Raw genomic sequence first — 24,142 nt, forward strand, 5'->3', positions numbered from 1 at the left:
TTAAAATAATGACAATACACGACGACGAAACTGCGAAGAGTTCATGACGAAGTCAAAAATTTCAGCAAACTCGTTGAAGCGACGACTGATTGTTAAATTGGACTATTGGTAGCGTAGTTAGTGCTGCGCATTTCAGAATGCAGCAGGGCTCGAGGGCGAAGAGAACGGGTAGGCGCGTAGAGGTTGATTTGCGCTAGTAGCTCCGGAACATCATATTCAGCCAGCAGAATCTTCGACACGAAGGTAGCTTGCGCTGCATGTCTCCGGCGTGTTAAAGTATTAAGTACTAAAAGACGACAACGGTCCTCGTACGGTGGCAGGTTTAATGGATCGTTCCACGGCAATTCACGTAACGCATATCGTATGAATTTACGCTGGATTGCTTCGATCCTAAGGCTCCACGTAGCTTGATACGGGCACCAAACGACGTTTGCAAATTCCAACTGCGGGCGCACTAATGAGCAATAAAGAGCCTTGAAGCATAGAGGATCCCGAAATTCGTTAGATATTTTGAAAATAAATCCCAGCAAACGATTGGCTCTGTCGATGATCGAACAGGAATAGTAAAAATGTACTGCTTTGAAAGTTGCAATACAATTTAAAACTATTAAAAATCGATATAAAAGGGTGAAACTTGATAAAATGGTTACTATTGATGTACGAAATTTCTCCAACTCCGCATTTAACGACATGAAAGAATCCTCTTACACATAAATCAGAGCATAAAAGCTTAACCCTTGCACGGTGCGTCCGATTCCATTTATTCGTTCGTGCTGGGAATGGAGCAAACCATTTCCCTTTCAACCTGCTATCCTGATGTGGATTGTAGGGAAAGTGCACTTTTTGCGCGATGCTTACTTTCTCTGTCTATCTCTCTTGGATACGGAACACGTTTCCGCATGCAAGGCACCTCTGAAAGGTACAATTCTACGTTGATCCGAATTCCAATCCACATTCGAATCGGTGCACACACCAAGAATGATGATTATTTAATTGGCGTATTGAAAGAGCGTAAGCTTGTCTGCCCAAGCCATAGGTCAGCCCCGGCCGGAAAGACAGACAGGATCGGAGCCGTGTTTCAATTGCGCTGAAAAGAGGATAACGATAGAATTTATATAGATTTTGGAATTATTTTTGATATGTCTCTTTTTATTCCGAGTATGTGTTTTCTGGAATATCCAAGCGCACAGCCGCTGTTCGGGTGGAGAGAAGCAAAAAAAATCATGTGAAAACGTTTCCCGAATTTCTACATGTTGACTGAATGATGGACGATGTGAGGGAAAAAAACGGGAACGGATTTTCCACCACTTCAATTTGGCAAAACTTTTCCGAATCCGTCGCAATCGAAATTGGCCGGAAACGGGGCCACCCTTCCCTACCGCTTGTCAACACATAACCATGGCTCGTTTTACGCGTTCTCTGACGCTTAGTGGAATCATTTTATTTGAGTTTTTTTTCAATGTTCTATTTTTATCCCTTCACAGATCACGACAATTCCCTGAAGCGCGAGAGCTCACCGGTGGAACCGCATGAAAATGGCGTCGACGTGGACAACGACGATGAACTGCCCATTATGGGCGAACTGGACGGGATGGATGGTGACCCGAACGACATGGGTCGGCCGAGAAAGATTCGACGGTCAGTTTTTTCCCAATTTTAGATCCAATCGTTTACTTGCAAAGTTCGAATGGGGATTAATTCTTTTTTTCTTTGGTTGTGTTGGTTTCGTTTCGAACAGATCTCGTACCACGTTTACAACCTTCCAGCTGCATCAGCTGGAGCGGGCCTTCGAGAAGACGCAATATCCGGATGTGTTCACCCGGGAGGAGCTGGCCATGCGACTGGATCTAAGCGAAGCGAGAGTTCAGGTGGGTGTTGAAAATATTTCTTGGAAAATTATTGATTACCATCGCAATTCATTTTAACCTGTATCAATATGCAAATAATGCTCGTAGTCATGATAGAGGGCCTTCTGATGGGTCAGATTTCAGTTTTCTGATTGTTATCGGTGACAGGTCCCGTCTAACATAACGATCCTAATACGATTAAGTCTGTTAGGTAGCGGCTCGCTGGCGCCAAACTACCAGAATAACTACTGTCTCCGTGTCACCGTAGTGCCGGCGGCAAAATATGCACTTTATGAACGCGTTTATGCGTGCAGTCATAATCTATGAAAAATTATTGAAATGAGCTTACCAACTTTACCTACTGGTGAACTGCCTGACATAATTGTCCACTTTTGTCCGTGATGTTTGCTCGTCACACTATGTAGCCCCTGTAGCACCTGTTCGGGTGAGTTAAACGTGACAACAACAGAGAAGCCTGTTTTCACCCACACAGCCCTCGTCACTAGAACCGAGAGGTACGGATAGTGCCTACCTATTTGTAATTCAACCAACGAAAATGCTCGTTCAAACTTTCGGTGAGAAGCCAAAAGGCCGGAACCTAATTGCTTCCACGTTTGCCCCTTTTAGCGCTCCTCGGGCAAACAATCTCTCGCAGTTAATCGTTGCGTAATTGTGCCGCCCTCGTCCGGGCACTTGATAGGATATCGATTAGGAGTGTTTGCTTAGGATGATGGGGAATCAAACAGATGAGCGAAGCATCTAGGCAATAGGTACCAGTCGCATGCACACACACGCACACTAGACATTCGTGATGTGTGTGCTAAAACGATATTATTATATTAAAAACAGATTACGTCCGGCTTTGTTTGCGAATCCTTTTTTGTGCTCGAGAGCTACAGGCAGGGATACGCCCAGCACTGACTGCCGCCGTCGCTCTTTCATCCCGAGTGGGGGGAGTGATGAACTTTGATGGATATTGTTTTCAGTCGATTGAGTTTTATCTTGTGATGACGATGATGTTAGTTTGGGTAGGATGAGGGGTTTCCGTTGCAGAGCATGTAGAGATCCATGATGGTGCTGTAGAATGTTGCCTGGATTGAGATGCTGTTTATTTATTTTGAGAATAAGAATTCTCACAAATTATATCTATTATTAAATTATTAGGCTTGTAAAAAGAATTATAACAAATAATCCTTCGCAGATCAGGTGAGAATCAAACTCGCCGAAAGCCTGGTGGGTCCAGCCCCACATTTTCTAATACACAAGGATGCCTTTATTAATATTGAAACATTGCTTTTTTAGTCAAGCAGAGAAAAAAAACTGTCTTACCAATTTATTTTCAATACTTTAAATTTACCACCTTCAAACGAAAAGTCGTGCCCTCTCCCCACGCTCCTCCCTCGCTAGCCTACAACGAATAGAACATGAGGTCGCATCCCTCACATGGTCAGCGTATGGTTAAACGTTGGATCAAATTTTTTACGATTTACATTTTGAAAGTTTTGTCTTTTCATGGATTGTAGATTGACATTTTACATTAGACGGAGAAGGTGAGATAGTTGGGTTATTATTTAGACTACTTATTTTTTGAATGATCTAAATTGTGTTAAATATTACACTTCAAAAATTTTAAAAAACTTGATCATTCAAAAACACATTTTCAAGTTCTTATGTTAAATCTTAGAAGTATACTAGAAGGGAGAATTTAAACAGGAGCTTGTTGTAATAGAAGTAAGAGCACTTTTGCAACGATCTCTCACAGAATGCGACTGCGCTGTTCTTCTACATTAGGTATTGTAGGCATTGCCCCTACATTTGGATCGTGGTTTACTGAATCGGTATCCATTAAGATGTTTATTTGTTTTATTCATTTCGGAGCTCACGGCTTACAGTAACACTGCGTACAAGTGGAGTTAAAATAATAAATTTTTGATATTATAGAGCCATACGTCTCTACAAAACTATCTGCATTGATGCGGTTAGGTATACACTGCTGGCCAATAAAATAGGTGTGTGATAGATTATTTTGTTTTTCTCTCAATTACGCATACCAAGTTGCAGCAGTCTCTATCACACCTACCGCACATAGAAGCCTTGAGATCTGTCAAGTTACTAGTGGGTTGTTGGCGCTGATTATATTTGCTATCTTTGTCAAGATGCAAAACAAGACTACCGCCGGCTTTTTCGTGTGGTCAATATAATAGGTGTGTGAAATATATTAACGTATTATTATTTTACATAATTCCATTATACGTTTTATTTGGTGAAGTTTGAATTCTGCGTGTTAATAAATGTATTTAAATGTTGAATAAGTCAAAGATTTGTTATAGAGTGGGTCGAGCATCTCACTGTACTCAAGTGGAACGAGTTTTGCTAAGAAATTTTGTTCAAGAAGATAAGACGTATAATTAAATCGCGAATACACTCCGGCGGTCAGAAAACTTCGTTACAAATGCCTTTAAACCTTTGAAAAAAGGAAACACGCAAAAAACCCAAGAAAACATCTACAGCAGCTGACCATCGTATTGCAATTTTAGCGAAATCTGATCCATTCGCGTCATCCAAGACCAATTCAGCACAAATTGGAAAACGTAGGTCCGAGAACAGTTCGCTGTAGGCCGTAAAATTCCAATCTTCCAGAAAGAATTGCTAAGAAGGTTCCACTATTTCGAAGCCAAAGCCTTTGAACAAAAATGCAATTTACTTTTCAACAGCGTTAATGGGCCTGGTTCAGAAGGAATCAAAAAATGGCGACATATCCTTCGGAGGGACGAATCAAAGGTAAACCTGTTTTCCTCCGATGCACAACGAAACGTTAAACGTCCAAAGTGCAAACAGTTTGATCTGCGACACACGCAAAATATAGTAAAGCACGGAGGCGAGAACAATGAGGTTTGCGGCTTGCTTTTCGTGAAATGGCACAGGTCCTATTCTTCGCAACGCCACTATAATGGCAAGATTTGAATGCAAGGCTAAAGGATGGACATTCCAAAGGATGTCATGCAGTCCTATGCCAAAGATAACGTGCCTTTACATGACAGTTTCAGCAAGATATTGACCAAAAACACACATCGAAGTATGTAAAGGAATGATTTCGGGATAATAAAGTGACTATAATTTCGGACCATACCAATCTCCTGCCATCAATCCCGTAGAAAATTTACGGAATGTACTTAAAAAGAAGTTACTCGATCGAAATTTCACAAATAAGGATCGTTTTGTGGGAAGCAGCTTAAAAGGAATACTACCCTATATCAACGGAAATTTATCAGCGTTTGAATGACTCAATGCTAAGACACATGGATGATATTTGGTTGAATAAGGGAGCTTACACAGGTTACTAGTTGTTAAAAATGTTGAAGTCTTAAAATCATTGGATTTGAACAATTTTAATGCAATAAATTACAATACACCTATTTCATTGACCAGGTACTTTTTGGATTTCATGGAGAAGAAAGAGTTACGACAAAGCATAACATTTAATTTACAAATAAAAGTGTTCTTTTTCATATTTACGACTGTGCCCAACTATAAAATATTTGAATATAAAAATATTTTTAGAGAAAACTCAAAATTTCATGTATTTTTATCTCACACCTATTTTATTGACCAGCAGTGTATTTACTTGTAACCAAATTGACTGCACATTTCGTCTTGCTGGGTATCGCTTTTCTCGATTACAAACCTTACATTACATTACATTACATTACATTACATTACATTACATTACATTACATTACATTACATTACATTACATTACATTACATTACATTACATTACATTACATTACATTACATTACATTACATTACATTAATTTACATTACATTACATTACATTACATTACATTACATTACATTACATTACATTACATTACATTACATTACATTACATTACATTACATTACATTACATTACATTACATTACATTACATTACATTACATTACATTACATTACATTACATTACATTACATTACATTACATTACATTACATTACATTACATTACATTACATTACATTACATTACATTACATTACATTACATTACATTACATTACATTACATTACATTACATTACATTACATTACATTACATTACATTACATTACATTACATTACATTACATTACATTACATTACATTACATTACATTACATTACATTACATTACATTACATTACATTACATTACATTACATTACATTACATTACATTACATTACATTATATTCGATTTAGCCGAGTGAATATTGGTTTCCGAAACGTATGAGTCCTCGATTCCGTGTTGCAGTACAGGTAGGACCTGCTTATTGGACATTCGGTACTGATGCCAAATAGGTTTTTGGTGCTTAATTACGCGCGACTAATTTTACCGAGGCCCTATGACCTTCAGTGTGCTGTTTGATCTCTTGAGAACCAATGGCGAATTAAGACTTTCCTGTGCAACCATTTGTCCACACACCAACCACTTCACGGATGAGCACAGATGTCGGTTTCTAAGCATTGCGTGTATCCACTGCGTGATATATGAAGGTACTCTTTTGCTTTTTAAATACTCGAAAAGCACGTTTTCGTTAGCTTGAATATTTTTTGCGAAAAAAAGCTTTTTCAATGTTGTAGACAACATTGTGTAAAAGGGAGTTAGTAGACTTTCCCGTTGATATGAATGTTGTAGTGAATGCAGCAGTTGCTCGCCAAAGCGTACATCCCGAATGTAGTGGCCGATTAACCGTTCCACTGATAATGATCAGATTGAGGCATAAAGCTGTAGAGCTTTATGCCTCAATCTCATAAGCAACACAGCCAGCTTAGTGAATGAATTTTACAATTATTTGCCGCCACACTAATTGAATGTATCCTGTAGCATGACTACAAGAAAGAACTTATTTCAAAATATGCTTGAAGTGTTCATATCCTCTTTGAGTAGAACTGGAATGATTCCATCTTTTCTCGGAGATTCATACGGAGCAAAACTTTCAATCGCCCATTTTATCGATTTGATTGTCACAATTCTACAAGCAGATGCCCAAGAATCAGAACTACCTGAAAAGAACTCAGTGGCCATCGTTGGTGATGGCTCCGTACACCCTGAAAAGTGTGCATTAGCAGTTCTAGTCGAATTGATATGAAAGTCTTTCCATTTCGAAAGCAACTTATTAAATCTACTAGAGATTTGAGGTTCATGTAGAGGTTTTTACAACCACTTCACCCACGTATGTATGCTTTGCGAGCCAACTTAAATGTCTCCGGTTCTTGCGTCTGCGATTCCAAGCTCTTCTACACATCTTGTTGAGTCTAACAAATTCTTTATTCCTCTCTCTCGGTGAGCTGTTACTATGAGTGAGTTTGTTTTCCCCACGACCTCATCCAAGTCAAAGGATTGAATCGTTGGATAATACCCATGAACCCTTGTCACCAAGCCCTCTTCGTAGAGATCCCAGCGCGTAGATTTAGGATTACGGTATGTGACGATATCTAGCGAGACGTTTAAATGATCAAAGACGCTGTACTTATGATCCGATAACGACGGTTCAAGGTCATTGGGTATGAGCCAAGCTACCAACTCATACGTTATACTGTGAGGGCAGCTAATTACATCTAACACCTCTTCCCCACCAGATCGTGCAAATGTTGGGTGATTTCCCTCATTAAATATGTGCTGATTTATACTACTTTAGATTTCCATCAACTTGGTGCCTCTCAATTTGATACCTGAGCTGCCCCAAATTATGTGATGGACATTTGCTTCACTTGTCCATTATGAGTGGAAACCCATTTCTGCCGCAGTATGATGCAACCCTTTTGAAATCATCAGAAGGTGATCGTTCGTTACGTGCAGATATGCCGAACAATAGACGTATTTTCTATTAATGTTATCAACAGTCATATTGACTGTGATAGCACAAATATCGCAAGTTATGAGGTCGTACGTCTGTGAGTCAATAGCACTATTCGCATGTATCCATGCACAAGGCATTTCACATGTATTTATTATGCCATTTTTGTTGAAAGCTAAGCGATAATAATATCTCAAGTCTGAACGCAGTCCACTGGACCTAAAATAGTTAACGAGAGAGATTTTGCCGATCAAAGAGAGAGGGAGAGGTGACGATTTGCTTATAGGAGACATTGGGGGTTACTGGGTCCATCAGTAGGTAGTGGGGCTGTGGCTGTTATCATGATACTGTTGGGAATCTGTGATGACATCATCACAGTTCCTCGATGGCGGAGTGGTTAATGCACCGAACTAGAGACTGGGAGATCGCAGGTTCGACTCCTACTTGAGGACATAGCTTTTCTCAGTGTTTGCAATAAAAAGGTGAATTTTCACCGTTGCTGCATTCTCATTTTTGCTGTGTCTATTTTCCAGTGCATACGTTCCTAAAAACCTGGCTTTCGAAGATCAAGTAGTAAGAACTAGATCAATTCAGCCGTAGTCGCATTACACGAACACCGTTGAGAATGCCACAGAAAAAGTTTCTTCAATTGTTGTTTGTGACGCATTAAACTTTTCTATACTTGGATGTTAATCTTTTTATCTAGTACTCTGTGCCAAATCGTTTAGGTTAATTTCCGCCCTTTCATCATCTATATACACGAGGATCTTAAATTTGATGTTTTAATAATCTACGTCGTGATGCTAGTTGTTCTTCGCTGCGACGCTTTCTGCCTCCTCTAAAAAATTGAACGTTATCAGTACTGCATTCCTTGTATGATGTAGTTGTATGTGTGACACTTTTGTAAACACAAGCTTCATTTTCACCATTATCATCAATTCCACCTCGCGCGCTGTTGTTCTAAGACAGGCCTGCATTAAATCAATCGCAATTGTGCTTTCCGTAATGGGCGCAATTTTTTCTTGTACACTTATTTCACTCACATTATGTTATCTTGAAAGAAAAAAGGCTAGCTGGCCCACAAACGAAAAGCAAGCAAAATGCATGAGGAAAGAGGAGAAATTTGCGCAGACCGTCAGCCGTCGTCGCTTCTTCGCTCCTTTCCTGGGCACAGGGATTGTACTGTCTGGACAGAACACACATCTGCCACTTCCATTGTACCATCAGTCCCGCTCTCCGGTTTCCTACGTACAGCAGTCTCTCGGTCTCTAGGAATATGCTGCGAGTTCGCAACTTTATCGCAGTTAAATTGGAACGAATTTCTCGGCTTGGAATCGTATTCGGAGGTCAGCGATACTGTTCTGGTACCGTTGCAGTTACTTATTTCGACACGCGAACGCCTCTCCAGTACCTTGAGGCAATTTCGCACCGAGTCCGTCGATATGCTTTCACCGTATTTACATTCGCCTAACTCAACGCGGTTGGTTATTTCCTTAATGTGCACTTTAATAAAAACCACCTTTGACCATTCCGTTGGCATCGATCAGCTTGAGCTCCACTTTTTACTGCCTTTCAGCTGAATATCAGTGGGACGGCGCCGATGGTTGGGTGGTTAGCGTGACCGCCACCCACCCCAGTTGGTCTGGGTTCAATCCCCGTCGAGGTCGTTGAGATTTTTCAGAGGTGAGAAAAGTCTGAGGTCACGCCTTCCTTCGGAAGGGAAGTAAAGCCGTTGGTCCCCGGTCCATGAGTTTGATGGGTCGATATCTAATCCAGATAGTGGGAGTGTCACCTCTCTGGCGTCGGTGTTTGGCCTCGTAGCGGAAATAGGCCGACGGAAAATAAACAGAATTGGAAGAAGAATATCGGTGGGCCGACCGCTCTCCACCGGTTCAGAAAAAATGTTAACCATGTGGTTTTGGTTTTGACAGCTCCAGTGCTGCCATCATCCCGCTGCTGACTACAGACACTTTATATAACAGACTAGCGGAGAGAAAAACAGTAAAACTAGCAATCATGAATGTAAACTGGCATCACGGAAGCTCCCATAAGCTTTGCATCGGCTTCCTCTTATACTTCCCCTCTCAAAACCCTCATACACTTTTGGCTGCACTTTTTGACAGTCCGTTTGGCTGCAGTTTTTGACACTTCGCTAGTCTGTGTATAAACCCGGATAGAATTTTACAATAGCATTTACTCTACAAACAATCATAAAACAATAAATATTATAGTTATTACTGTTTCAACATTGTTCGATGCCAAGTTCTCACAGTAGATTTACAATAATATTTCATGTAACAATAAATTTCACTGTTCAGCAAAAAACTGATACAGTGCATTCACATTAAATTTTACTGTTTTCGATAAAAACATGTATGGAGAAAAATTGATTTTTCTAATGTTAAGATACATAACCACTAGAGTGACAGGAAAAAAATGACCCCTATCGGCCCACCCCTGGGTCGATTTCTAGTCCCACCAGGAGTACTTGTTCCAAATTTGAAGCAAATCGGACAAGTCTAGCTGCTGGACCAACGTGCCTGAAGTTTGTATGGGATTTTTCAGCAATTTACATGGAGAAAACCCACTAGCTCGCATTTTTGCCACTAGGTGGCACGGTATACATCGTATTATCACTGTAAGTGAGAATAAGAAAGATAATTTAAATGTCTACAACTTTGTCGAAGACTACTAGGCAATCCGGCTTTGTTAAAAGAAGTTTTTAAACTTTTAGCGAAGTAATGTCTGAGTCAGTTTTCCATGGGGCCTAGCAGTGCATGGTTGTGTATCAGTACTCGATTCGCACTAACTAAACGTTTTTGTGAAATAACCGTTAGATTTAGCTCAATAGTATACCCAAAACTCGGCCGTAATACCTTTACGGTAATAATAAAAAAAAACTCTAATAGCAAGACGTTTCATGCTAAAACGGTCCCAACAAAAAATTCCCCAAACGGCAATACCAACACATTCAAATCTCTACTGCATCGCACTCATGTTTCATCAATTCTTATTCAATAAATATTAACGCGTCGAATTGTCTGGAAGTGTGTAGCACTTCGCTTGTCATTGTATTGCGCATCGAGCAAAGCGAACATAATGATGATAGAGACGAGTTTCGATTTTTTCTAAAGCGACACACTCCGTACACCGGCGTAAAATAACAATTGAAATCCATAAGAATCGCTTATGACTTTGCGCCACAAGTATCTCATATGAAAATCATAAGTTTGTCTTATGATTTGGCGAAGAAAATGGCCATCTAGCCACTTACGGATTTCATAAGATATGCTTATGAAATTCCTAGGACGTTCTTATGATCTTCATACAAGTATGCTTATATTAATCATCGTGTTCAAATATAAATTATCAAAGAGATTTCTTGTGAAGTTCATGAATGTTATGCGCCTGATACAATAAATAAGAAAACATTTTTTATTCATTTTTTCATGTCTTTTTTTAATTTTTAAAAATAACTATAATTACCCTTATATTCAAAAGTCTCCAATTGGAAAAAGATTACGTATTAGGAAGCTAGATGTTTCCAGGTGGGCTCAGAATTGGCAAATAACGTACGGTAGAAACTTCTGTTATTGCACAACATTGAAGAGATACTGTAAAATATTAACAAAAAAATGAGGCAATAATCATTTAACAAAAAAATACTTACATTTTTTTAAACCAGCAGCATATCAAAACTAAATCTAACAATGTTTTCTTGACTTATGGCATTTTCACAATAATATTTTTATAATAATCTTAGGACACATGTATGAATTTTATAAGGCGAACTTATGAAATTCATATACATGCTTATGTAATGCATCAGCATCTAATGGAATCAAAATTGTATATGGTCATAAGTCGAAACTTATGAAATTCTTAAGTTCTTTTTCCTCGGTGTATTTGAAGATCGGCTCACATTCGGCTAGCTTCAAAGCACAGTCAGAAAAAAAAACGACTCGGAATAGTGGTGGGGTACTTCGGCCGGTGTTAAATTGAAATTTCTTTTCTATCACGGACGTTAACAGCAAGGTAGCGACTGCACAAAACATGAATAGTCCTTCCCGTCATGTATGGGAAGCAAGACCTATGGTTTGGATCCACGTATCCGAACCGAGGGTCCAGATTCAGACACTTGTCTGGTTCTAAGCACCAGGTCTGGGTCTGGTGCAGGTCCGGACTTGGTAAGGGGAAAAGGGGATGGGCTAGATCCGGGTACTGGTCCGGTTCCGGGTACTGGTCCAGATCCGGGCACTGGTTCAGAATTTCGAATCTGGGCACAGGTCTGGATCCGTGAGGTCCGGATTTGGGCACTGGTCCGGATCTGGCAGCTAGGCCGGATCCGGAAACCGACTAAACTTTTTATTCCACTATCCAACCTACCCAGTAAAAAATCCGTAATTCTGGCTGGTTTCTGCCAATATTGGGCCAGATTCCAGCCTGAATTTGGTCAGAGATCCACCAGGATACCGGTTGGTTTAGCTCGACACTAATACTATCATAGCATACGACCGAATTATCCTATATCCGAACAGAGCCGAGGTTGACACATACTGAAAAAGTTTTTGATTGTGTGATACGCATACATGAACAGCAACCGAAATTCGTCATTCCACCGTTTACTACCTTTGCGGGAATATGAGTTTAATACCGCAATGCGCAATTGCGTGGTCTGTTACCGAAAAGACAATAGAATCTTACCCAAAAGTAATAAAAACATGCCCGTCGGATTTTGGGTGCATGTTCCGAAAAATTGTAGTAAATAATAGGAGTCATATTTTGATGAGAAAATTTTAGTTCCACATTGTACCACATAGAGGGCGCCAAAACTAACTTTTCAACGGAGAGAGATAGAAATTAGGTTTCTTCCACAAAGTTGTAGAACAGGCATTTTGCGATAATTCTCCCAAACATCTTGATATTCTATCTTTCTTCTATTAAAAGTTAGTGTTGGCGCCCTCTATACAGTCACAGTTGGAACTAAAATTTTCCAACCATAACATAATTCGTATTATGTGGTATAATTCTTCTGAACAAACTATTGAGATAAACATAACCATTATTTCACAAAAATGTATAGTTTGTGGGAATCGAGTACTGATACACAATCATGCACTGCTAGGCCCCATGGAAAACTGACTCACACATCACTTCGTTAAAATTTTAATAACTTCCTTTAACAAAGCCGGATTGACTAGCAGTCTTTGACAAAGTTGTATACAATTAAGTTATCTTTCTTATTTTCACTTACAGTGATAATACGATGCATACAGTGCCACCTAGCGGCGAAACTGCGAGGCAATGGGTTTTCTCCATGTAAATTGTCGAAAAATCTCAAACAAACTTCAGGCACGTTGGTCCGGTAGCTAGACTTGTCCGATTTGCTTCAAATTTTGTGCAATAACTCCTGGTGGGACTAGGAATCGAACCAGGGGTGGGCCGATTGAGTTTTCAAAAATTCATTATTTTTCTGGGCAGTCTAATAACCAACCTCCTTTTTCACTGTAAAAGTCTATTTTACATTGAAATTTACTGTAAAAACGTTAAAGTTTATTGTTTTTGTATTGTAGCATAACACTAAAACTTACTGCAAATTATTGTAAAATTACTGTAGTGTCACAGTGAAAATCATGGTTTTGTTACTGTACATTTCTATTCGGGAAGTGTCTGTACTGCAGACAACCCATCGTGGGTAGGGTGCGTTCACGCGTTCCAATCTTTTTTACTGCATGCTACACACTCCCATCTAATACCTCATTATTGAGCTTATGATTACTTATTACACACTTTAAACGTAACAATTGTCGGGCAACTGGACTTTGCTGTTTATATAGTGTGCACGTAGCGGAGTGACACTGGTAGTTTTTTTTGTTTACGGTTCACAAGCCGTGCGCTTTTTGTCTTCTGGTCTAACGATGATGAGAAAGCAGACTGAGATGTTATATATGTGTTGTGGGGATAATGCGAAAAACTTTATTTCACCTTGTGAAATTATATTTGTCAATTTATTTTTATTCAGGATTTTGAAATTATATAGTTTAATTATTATTTTCTTTTTTATTCGGATCATTAGAACTTGAGTTACATCAATTTATTAGGTGCTACTTTTTGAAACATATGTCGGCAACTCACTTAACTTCAACCGCTACGATCTTCTTAAATTTGTTTTTTTTTTGAGAAGTGACGTTGCGATTTGTACGATATATACAGCTCCAATTTAGCAATAAATATCTTAAAATAGTTGATACCTCAAACGAAAATATTTTTAACTATGTGAGAATATCTATTGAATTTAACTGCACACAGCATTATTACGTGTAGATTTGTTGAACCCTGAAAGAAGTAGACGGAAAATGCGTCACCAGTAAGCCCCGCTCTATTGCACCTTTGAACCAATTTCCACCCTCACTCACTGTCGCACGAACTGTGGATAGTGCAACCTACACAACGTTATTTTATTCCATTTAATGTATCAATCCGTTTATTTGACACCACTCATAGATAATTCACCTTAGGGATAGGATCAAGAATTGAATTAATTTCGGTAATCGAAATTTGCGTATTCCACTTCAAACAAACCCTTTTACATCCTTCATACAGTTAAATTGGGATGGGTATCATCCCCAGCAGATCTGCGATCAAACCTGGAAAGATATTAAAAAAGTAAAACGCTCACACACGCACAGGGATCTGGACGCTATCGCTCGCAGCGGTCATGTTTGAGTTTAACACGTTCGTTCAGTCTCCTAAAAATCCCGCCCGTAACGGTCAGGTCTTTCCTCAACCCTATGGGCGTTTTTGCTACACTCGGGGAAGAAAAAAAAAAGGGAAAGAAACATTTTAAGCTCATTAAATCCGATCTAATTGACATCATTTGATTTTTGAATCGTTTCCCCGCGTCATTTTTATTCTGCCGTCGCTGTTTGATACGCGTAGGTACTACAAAAGCGATATTTTGTTACATTCAATTAAAGCTGGCAAGGGGGTGAGGACTGTACGCTTTTTACGAGTCTAACAAAAACAGGCGATTATCTATTGTTCGCGGCTGAAGAGGACTCTCCACTAACTGCCGGCCCGTGTGATGATGATGATGATGGTGGCAGTTAGAGGGTAGAAATCAAAAAGCAGCTGACGGGATCGTCGGAAAACACGACCGTACACATGTCGCGCTGATGTATCAATCTGAAAGCATACACACGCGGTCGTAATGCATTTTGAAATTTCCCTTCCGAGAGAGTGAATGCAGGAAATCCGAAATGAGAAAATTAGCCAAGTAAATTTACGTCATTTTCCACCCCCCCCCCCCCCCCCCCCCCCCCTAACCGCAGCCACAGCTGGGACACACTGCCAAGCACGCTGATTGTATTGTCACTTCCCGTAGCGGGGATTTCACAAGGACGAGAACTGCGATGACGATGATGATGATGATGCCTGGTAATGGCTCTGTTGACTACGAGAGCGAATGGAAAATCTAACTTTAATTGCCCGTAATTGCAATTAATACTACTAGCTTGGGCTCTGACTCTGACGCTTGCCGGGCGATTCCCGGGTTCTCTCGTCACACTTGCGGTGGGTGTATGTATTGTAAGACTGTCTTGGCCGTTTGGATCGCTGTGCGGACGCGCCTAAAAGCATGATTTAATTAGCCCACTAATTGTCGCTCTCGGAAATACTCGTTCGCTGTGCGCAATGGGCAATGGGTGTTGAATGGCATAATTGAATGCAATTTTGTTCGGCGATGATTATGGGGGAAACTCTTGAATGAATAGTGGCCGCTTGCTCGGTCCAATTGTTCCCTAGCTGCTAAGAATCGAGGATTATTTTTTAAATTTCAATCAGTTTCAGGTTCTCGGTCATAACCTGAAACTGAATCCGAATCTGAATGATTATTAATAAATAATTAATTAAATAATTAATTCCAACGATTGTTTGTTGGTAAGGTAGATTTTTGTCATATATTCCGATAGACGTTTTGTGCATTCGTTTATTGTGACCGGTTAGGGGAGGCCTAAAAACGCACACATTAAATAACGGTCTCCTTATGCACCAAATTGATATTTCGAAGATGACATCGGTGATTAGGTGTTTAGGGCTCAGATGGTGGAATCGCCTCTCTGGTATCGGTGATAGACACTCAGTGCGGAAGGAAGCCGTCGGAAAATAAGTAAGAATAATAATAACAATAATGAGCATTTTCACCATTCAAAAGTACAAATATTCAATATCTTAATTGTTACCTAAAGTTTGTTTAAAAATGGTTTCACAACGAAATAGCGAAATTGCTCGAATCTATTAATATGGGTGGTACAATTCATTTCAATGCCAAAAACACATAGATAGCACGTCGCCGTGTTTTATAATATATCTTTGGCCTTAGATGGAGAGTTTGAATTTAGCAAGGCAAAATCGAGTTTTAAAATTTAAAAACATTTTGTTTCGGCCACACAAGAATGCTCTGCTTGTGTTACCCATACTTTGATTAGAAACAGCTCACAGTAAAAGAATCTTCATAAAATTATTTTATGGCAAAACTATTGGGAACAATCGAAAAAAAAATGTGCACACAATATAGGGCACAGAATGTCCGAGGTTCATCAAATATCCTGAAGAGCACGTACATTTGCCTTGACTCCTTTAATCAGTTTAGGGTAGGGTGAATTAGTGTAGAAATTTTCAATCACACTTTTAGAAGGGCAATTTTAAAACCTTTCTTTGGGATTGTACGAGCGTTTGGATCCATAACGACCTACAGAGAGCATTGCAGCATTTAAATAACATTATTTGTTCTGTACCAATAGTAAAACGACATAATGAAAGAAAAAAAAAATCCGGCCGAAAAAATATCGAGACTTCAAGAAGTCCAGTAGTCACTTTTGGAGGCTTCCATGTAGATTTCTTCGTACCAAATGTGATAAAGAACTGAATCCGCATCCACAGATCGCTTGCAAAACAAGGATTTTGTAGCGAGTATTGAAATCGCTTTCACTTCATGTACAACTTCCCTACTCAAGTTTTGCCACCGCGTTCTGGTGGCCTCTTATGTTCAGTGCCTTTCGAACTTTGTATACGACGTTTCATTGTTTTTACTCAAATATAAATTAAAACTTGAATCGAAATGTTGGATTGACGTTTGAGTTGGTTCAATACCATTCCCTACGCTATCATCACTCAACTTGATTGTCTTGATCACATGCGCGATTCAAAGCTGCTTACGATCCATTCGTTAAAGAATTATAAAGAACGGGTGTATAATTTTTTTATATATAATCATTTTATATTCATCCTAAATTCGGAGCTTCCAAAATCCAGGGGCCCCTAGGACTGACCCAGGCTCCTAACATATTACGAACACGACGGAGTTGATGACACTATGATATTTCCCAGAAGTATCATGAATTAATTTTTTAAATTTTTTTTATGATATTTTTCATTCTACTCAAGTAACATTTCTAGTTTTATAGCACACTACACGGAAAAAAATTGTTCCCAGAGTGAGCAAGGGCGCTATAACCCTTGCTCATTAGCTAGGGCAGGGCTAAATACTTCTGTCCCATCCCAGGAACCTAGGACCAAAAGAGTGACATTAACCCTCTTAGCAAAGTCACTCCCAACGATTTATCAAACCCCCATCAAATTGAAACGGTTGTGTACAGTTGTCCACGTTTCTTCCTTATTCAAGGTTCAAAATAATCCGTTGATTAAACTATTCATTGAATGAATAATTTGATTGCCGTATAATTTTGAATCATCTTTATTTTGTACGCTGCATAGTTGGCTTGGCCGCTTTAATGCTTATGTCATATTCAATATGTGTCTCAAACATTAATAATGACAAGAAAAATTGTGGACGAACGTCTGCAATTTTCCAGGATCCCTACATGTATTGGCTGTGTATGTGTAGACTATACTAGACTAGACACTACACGGAAAAAAATTGTTCCCAAAATCGTAAATAAAGTGCCATAAATTGTGAAACAACTCCGTTTTACGTTTCTAAAACAGGACCATGAACAAAAATCATGGCTTTTATAATTATGTTCAATTCCCCTTCCGTAACGCCTGCGTAACGCTTTTATTAGTGGAAATATTTGTTTTTGTTTTGCGAACTTAGGTCATGTTTTTCGTCATGTCATTGCCAAATTGATTTTCTATACGTGAACTAGCACTCAACTTTAAGAACTTTATTCATAATACCAAAGGTTGACTCATGATGTTATTCATAGATTTGGAGCATTAGTTCACAAAGTCAAAACAGTCTGGATACTTTCTCGTGCACTAATTCACGAACCTCGAATTTTATTCATGAATCCATACAATACTCTTGAACTAATCCATGGGTCTTAATATTAGTCACGATCCAATATATTATTGATGTATTCGTGCACTGGTTCATGATTCCTAGTAATTATACTAGGAAGGCACGATTTACCATTAGTGGTCATGAAATAATTCACGATATCATAGAATATTATTCGTGTATTTTTGAACTGAAAGTCACGATTTACCATTCATGCTCGTGAAATGTTTCACTAAATCACCAAATATTTTCATGCATGTGTGAACTAGTTCATGATTCCTAGTACAATAGTCACATCTGACCATTCATGCACGTAAAATATTTCACAAAATCATGAAATATTGTTCATAGATTCGTGAACTAGTTTCTGATTCCTAGTACTTGACCTAGGATCTATCTTGCGTGCTTTTGATATTTAGAAGATATCCCCAAACATTTTCAATTTCATGCAACATGGCCATGAAATTTTTTACAGGAACTATTTCACAAAATCTAGAGTAGAATCAATTTTTTCCATGCGCTATTCCATGAAATTTCATATATGGCCAGCTGCTAGCGATCAGCAAGGGGCACGAGCAGTAGATATAAAAAACTATTAGATCCTAGAATATCGTTTTTCATTTGGTAAGGTTCAGCAGATCCACGCATGACAAACTCGAATTGAAAAGTGACGACACTGTCGATTTCAACTTTGTGGGCTGGTATATAGACGTGGTAGTCCTTCATAAAAGACAGAATTATCACAATTCTGTGCCAATCTGGGCAAAATATCCATTACCGCTGAACAAGTCGTAGCTTTGTTTTACTTGCATTTGCAAAAAGATGGGTGGATAATGTCTAGGACATAACCAGAATGTCGTGATGGCACTTGGACTGATGAATCGAATGTAATGCTACGCACCGTAATGAGCAATTCACAAACAAGATCACAGTTCCTAAAAAGACTCTCCTCAATATATTGGTCTTGATATACAGATATAGCACATCGAAAAAAGTTCCTACCACTCGAAAAAAATGTCTTACAATGTCATGAAATATTGAGATCTGGAGTAATCTCGAAAAAATGAAACGATGAAAATTTTTAATTGATATACGACCTGAGTTTGGAAATACAGCTTTTAATTTTTTGTAACGTCGAAATCTGGTGACAATTCAAAACAAAACATTTTGATATTTCTTTCGAAAAATCCAAAAGTTTCAGAGGATTTCTAATGCTTTTTGCCTCAAAAAGAAATTAAAAGCTATCTTTCCAATACTGCCCAAGTCCCGTAAAGGCTATCCACAAAATTTTTTTCGAGATGACACTAAATCTTTTTTGACCATCTAAGCCATTTTGCAATATAGTCAATATTCAAAAAGTTCTTGACGTTTTTTCGTAAAATTGACCGCTAAGTGTGATGTCTCGACGGGAAAAAAAACTACCCTGAGCAAAATATATTATAGAGCCATAAATCGTGTTCGTGATATAGTCCATGGAACACATTTATGTTCCATTTATTCCAGATCGCGGTAAGGCGAAGAGAAATTATGAATATCATAATAAAACTGCTGATGTCATGAACATCAGTCACATCACTCCACTTATCGAATTCGAAAGTAAGCTCTAGAATAAATTATCATGATAACGTGCAAATAAATTACGAAAATCGTGACTAAGATCCTAAAATCAAGAACATAAAACACACTATTCGTGACAAAAATATCAAAAATCATGACTAAGATCCTGAAATCATGAACACAAATCACTCTACTCTTGACTAAAATACCAAGATAACGTGAATGAAAATGGTGACTAAGATTCTGAAATCATGAATATAGAACACGTTACTCGTGATTAAGATATCAAAAATCGTGACTAAGATCATGAACATAAATCACTTTACTCGTGTCTAAAATATCACGATAACGTGAATATAAATTATGAAAATCGTGAAAAGATCCTGAAATCATGAATATAAATCACACTACTCACACAAAAATCGTGACTAGTATGCTGAAATCATGAGCATGAATCACTCTACTCATGACTAAAACTCCACGAAATAGAAATTACTAAAATCTGACTCTGACAGACAAATCCAATATTAAACTCATCGATAAAATATCACGGTAACTTGATGAGAAATCACAAAAATCACGAATAAGCTCCTGCAATCATGAACAAATAATTTCATGAATACCAGGTTTATTATTCATAATTTCAGGAACTTTATCATGGTTTCGTAAATCTTTCAGTTCACGAAGTCGTACTATTGTTTTCATGAATTTATGAATGGATTTTTTTTTCGTGTACAAGATAAGGAGGCCTACAAGACTGCCAAGAAACCTTAATTGTTGCTAGGGTACTAAACATTTGAATGTCTTTTGCGCAATGTTTGATAATAAATGCTTTTATTAGGTTGTTCAAAACCTCAAACTAAACTGCTGTACTGATCTACAGCAAAATACATAAAATCTCCTACCTTTCACTTGCAGAACCTCGAAAGATGGGAATCAAATTAGCTTCTTTTCACAACTCAACCCAGCTCTGCCATTCCGGAAGCAATCATTTGATTCGATTTGAATGAGAGACTCAACAACATTCGGGGGCATCGTTCCATCTCCCCACCCCCCAGTCGCATCAGACATATGCTGAGTCTAAAGGTGTCAGAGAGTTTTCCACCTTTCCCGATGTGGAACTGTGGAAGTGAGATAGCGATGGAATCAATCAATTTCTTCCAACAGTAGAAAGTCTAAATTGATTTCCTGATTCGAAGAAGCCAATTTACATTTTCTACTGCGGTGATGGATGCCGCCTCGTGGAGAATCCCTACGTGGGCTTGCAAATGTTCCGTCACCCGCACTCAACCACTGCGACAAAGTGGGTCGGTTCGATTGGTACAACCACTTAGGGAGCCTTATCTAGGCTTCTTCCGCCTGTCTGATTCCATTGGGATAACCGCATCTCGACCTGATCGGCCAATAAATCGTAACGTAATGAAATGAAACAGAAGCGTGTGGATGTTCCTACCTAGATTTCATTAGAGTAGGACCGATTTTCGAATTTCCGATTGCGTCTCATTGTTATTGAGGACAATTGAATCAATTTAGAGCCTTCGTTCGTTCGTTCGTTCGGACGGGTGGTGAGGAAAAGGCTAACTCACGGTACAACCCGACCGACCGCTTTGTGGGATGTTGTTCACATTGTGTTGTGCCTCAGGATTGACTCTGCAGACATTCACACGCATCTGAATTGCATTCGAACCGAGATTTCAGTTTTCCTGCTTCACATTCCACCCCGGGTTGGGAAAGGGGAGATTTGAATCGATTGTAAAACTCTACCGCACAGCCGATGTGTTACTCGAAATAATCGCTATTTAATTGCATAATTGGATGCGGGGAGCTTATACAATTGACGCCTAATGAATGTAATTTGGGATGGGAAAATCACACGTTTCAGGATCCACCGGCAGACCGAACCGAACCGATCTAGCTGTAAAACCTACAAAACGTGACCTGCTAACCGCGTGCTTAGGGGAGCTTCCGAATATGTTAGTCCTTTTTCCCCGGCCAAGAAGCGTGCATAATCGACCATCAACACGGTGAAGCAGCGCATCCAATTAATCTTAACCCGCGTGCTAATTAACATCGGAAATTTATGCAAATCGTTGCCAGACCGAAATGAAGTTGGTAACCGACAAAAATAGTCCCATTGTAATTCAAATTCCTGGCCACCGTATACAGAGGTAGGTATTCAGGTAACCCTCTCCAGACCAGACTGCCCGGTAACAAATCAAGTTCTCACATTACACAAAGTTGTCAGATCCGTCAGCGAGGGAACGGCAGTTCAACGTACGCGAGTGCGAAAAAGACAGCAACGTCGTGAAAAATGTTTATTATAAGTATATTAGAAGCGATTAATTTCATATTACAATTAAAATTAATACAATGTACATGCGTTCATTGCCTATTATCGCTTTCGCCCTTTATCCTCTGTCCCCTGCTTAATTTTTGTGCTCTCTCTTATTCCACTCCGTACAAACTGCATTCACAACCATCAAACTCGACTCGACATCCTTGACTGTCATTCCCGGACCCGGATCGACTCACAAACACAGAAAACAACGCGCACTCCCATTCCGGTAGGGGTTGACAATATTTGAATTTCGAATTTTACAATTTTCCCGCACCAGGCAGCGGAACGTGCGTACGTAGTCGGAGAACAAATCTGGTCCGCGGCAGCAGCGAAAGGGATTAGCCGATGTTTATTGCATGTAAAACCTCTCTGGTTTCGGTTCTCATCGGTTCCGCACAATAATGGTTCGCGCAATGGTTCAATCCGGCACGGGGAGAAGGGAGCGCGAGCGCACGTTTCCTTGCACTATATGTATTGTGGATTTACGTCGGATTTCACGGCTCGGTGACGTCACGGATGAAACCAAATGAGCATGTGTGAGGACTGGACGCGAATACTACTAGACTAGAGCGACATGTTTCTGGAGAAATAATGATTTTTGTAATGAGTTCTTGGCCTCTCTATGGTGCCATGAAAAATATTTGAATGTTGGCGTACTTAAGTTCTGTTCAAAATTGAGATAGCTTTTTTTTCTCTCAGAACCGCTCTATACAAACAAAATCCACAGAGAATAGAGCGCCATCCGTGTTTAAGTTCTGTAAAAATTAACGGTTTATTCAAAGGTGCCTGGATCAGTCTACTTTCTACCTCTGACGCAGTTAGACCTACAATCGTGCCAACTAAACAACAGGCCTCTCGATCTAGTGTGCATTTTCTCGAGAACAAAGGAAACATCGGATTATTCTTGTTAAAATGAGTAAGGTTGACGAAAAAGCTCTACTCCGACCCAATGCCGTGGTGACCCTTAATTTTGTTCAATACGACCGAGTTTTTTTTTTTTTTATTCAAATCGTTTATTTGATAAGGCACGTTGCGTTAGCTTAAAGGTGCCAATTTTGTTTTGTTTTACATTTTAAATTGCTTAAAACTAGGGGATTACATATTGATTTTTTTTAAAATGAAACTAATGCGATTTTATAGCTATCTTATATATCTACACAAGGGGATAATATTGTTTTCGTAAGATTAGGGGGGTCATTTAGTTTTTGTGGCAATATGGTTTGACATTTTTATCAGTGAGATTATTGGAGCAAATAATGTTTAATTAAGGGGGACAATTTTTTACGACTAACTTAAAACTAGGCATAACTAGAGGGCATGATTGAATTTTGTAAAGATTCGTAATTATAGTTATTTTTGTGGGTAGTAGAGTTGGGCAATTTCAACGAGATTATATAATATAATAGTTAAAACTAGAAGAGACAAGAAGAGCTAAATGCTTCGTGATGATATTGGGGGGGGGGGGGGTAGGGGTGTTACTTCTGGGTATAAGAGTCAGGGGAGGGAGGGTAGACAAAGATGGCAGGGAGAGAAAATTATTTCAGTTTCAGGCATCGTGAGATCAACGGATGGATTACAAACTCGGGTGGCCTTCATCAGGGGAATCATGTACTGGGACGCCGGGTGGTCCTCCTCAAGATGGCAGGGGTTTTTCCAGACGATTTCGTAGTACGGCTCAGATGTGGATCGGCTACATTTCGAGTAAAGCGTGTTATGTTCGTGCCGTAGGTCCCGTGTTTGTTGGCTCATTCGATACAGATGGTTTGATACAGGTGGAAGAGCGTTCTGAGAATGATAAGGAGATAACAAGGGGCAGTTAGACTTGTATATTGATGGTTTTCACAAAGGTGTATATAAGGGACATATAGAGAACGTCGCGGCTTGCCAGCACATCTCGAACCGGTACGTTGGTTGGTCTTCCTCGGGCCCGCAGGGTATCCATTAGCCGAGACCTAGCGGAACTGTACTCGGTGCACGCCCAGACAATGTGCTCGATGTCGTGATAGCCGTCGCCACAAGCGCAGATACCACTATCCACGAGCCCAATACGCCGGAGATGTGCATCCAGCGTGTAATGGTTTGCCATGAGTCGGGACATCACACGAATGAAGTCACGACCCACATCCATCCCCTTGAACCAAGGTTTCGTCGATACCTTAGGGATTATTGAATGTAGCCACCTTCCCAGCTCTCCACTGCTCCACGAAGTTTGCCAACTTTCGAGGGTTCTCTGATGAGTAATACTGAAAAATTCGCTGAAGCAAATTGGTC

At 39.4% G+C, this 24,142-nt stretch overlaps 1 protein-coding gene across 1 annotated transcript in view; it reads left to right on the forward strand.

Moving 5' to 3' along the window:
* Positions 1 to 24,142, forward strand: part of LOC131691153 (retinal homeobox protein Rax) — a 56,617-nt gene that overhangs the window by 17,364 nt on the left and 15,111 nt on the right. The window contains exons 2-3 of the mRNA XM_058977352.1: positions 1,485 to 1,638; positions 1,739 to 1,868. Of these exons, the coding sequence (XP_058833335.1) occupies positions 1,485 to 1,638; positions 1,739 to 1,868 (284 nt within the window). The remainder of the gene's footprint in view (positions 1 to 1,484; positions 1,639 to 1,738; positions 1,869 to 24,142) is intronic.

Source organism: Topomyia yanbarensis, chromosome 3, assembly GCF_030247195.1.
Source record: "Topomyia yanbarensis strain Yona2022 chromosome 3, ASM3024719v1, whole genome shotgun sequence".
Classification (NCBI taxonomy): domain Eukaryota; kingdom Metazoa; phylum Arthropoda; class Insecta; order Diptera; family Culicidae; genus Topomyia; species Topomyia yanbarensis.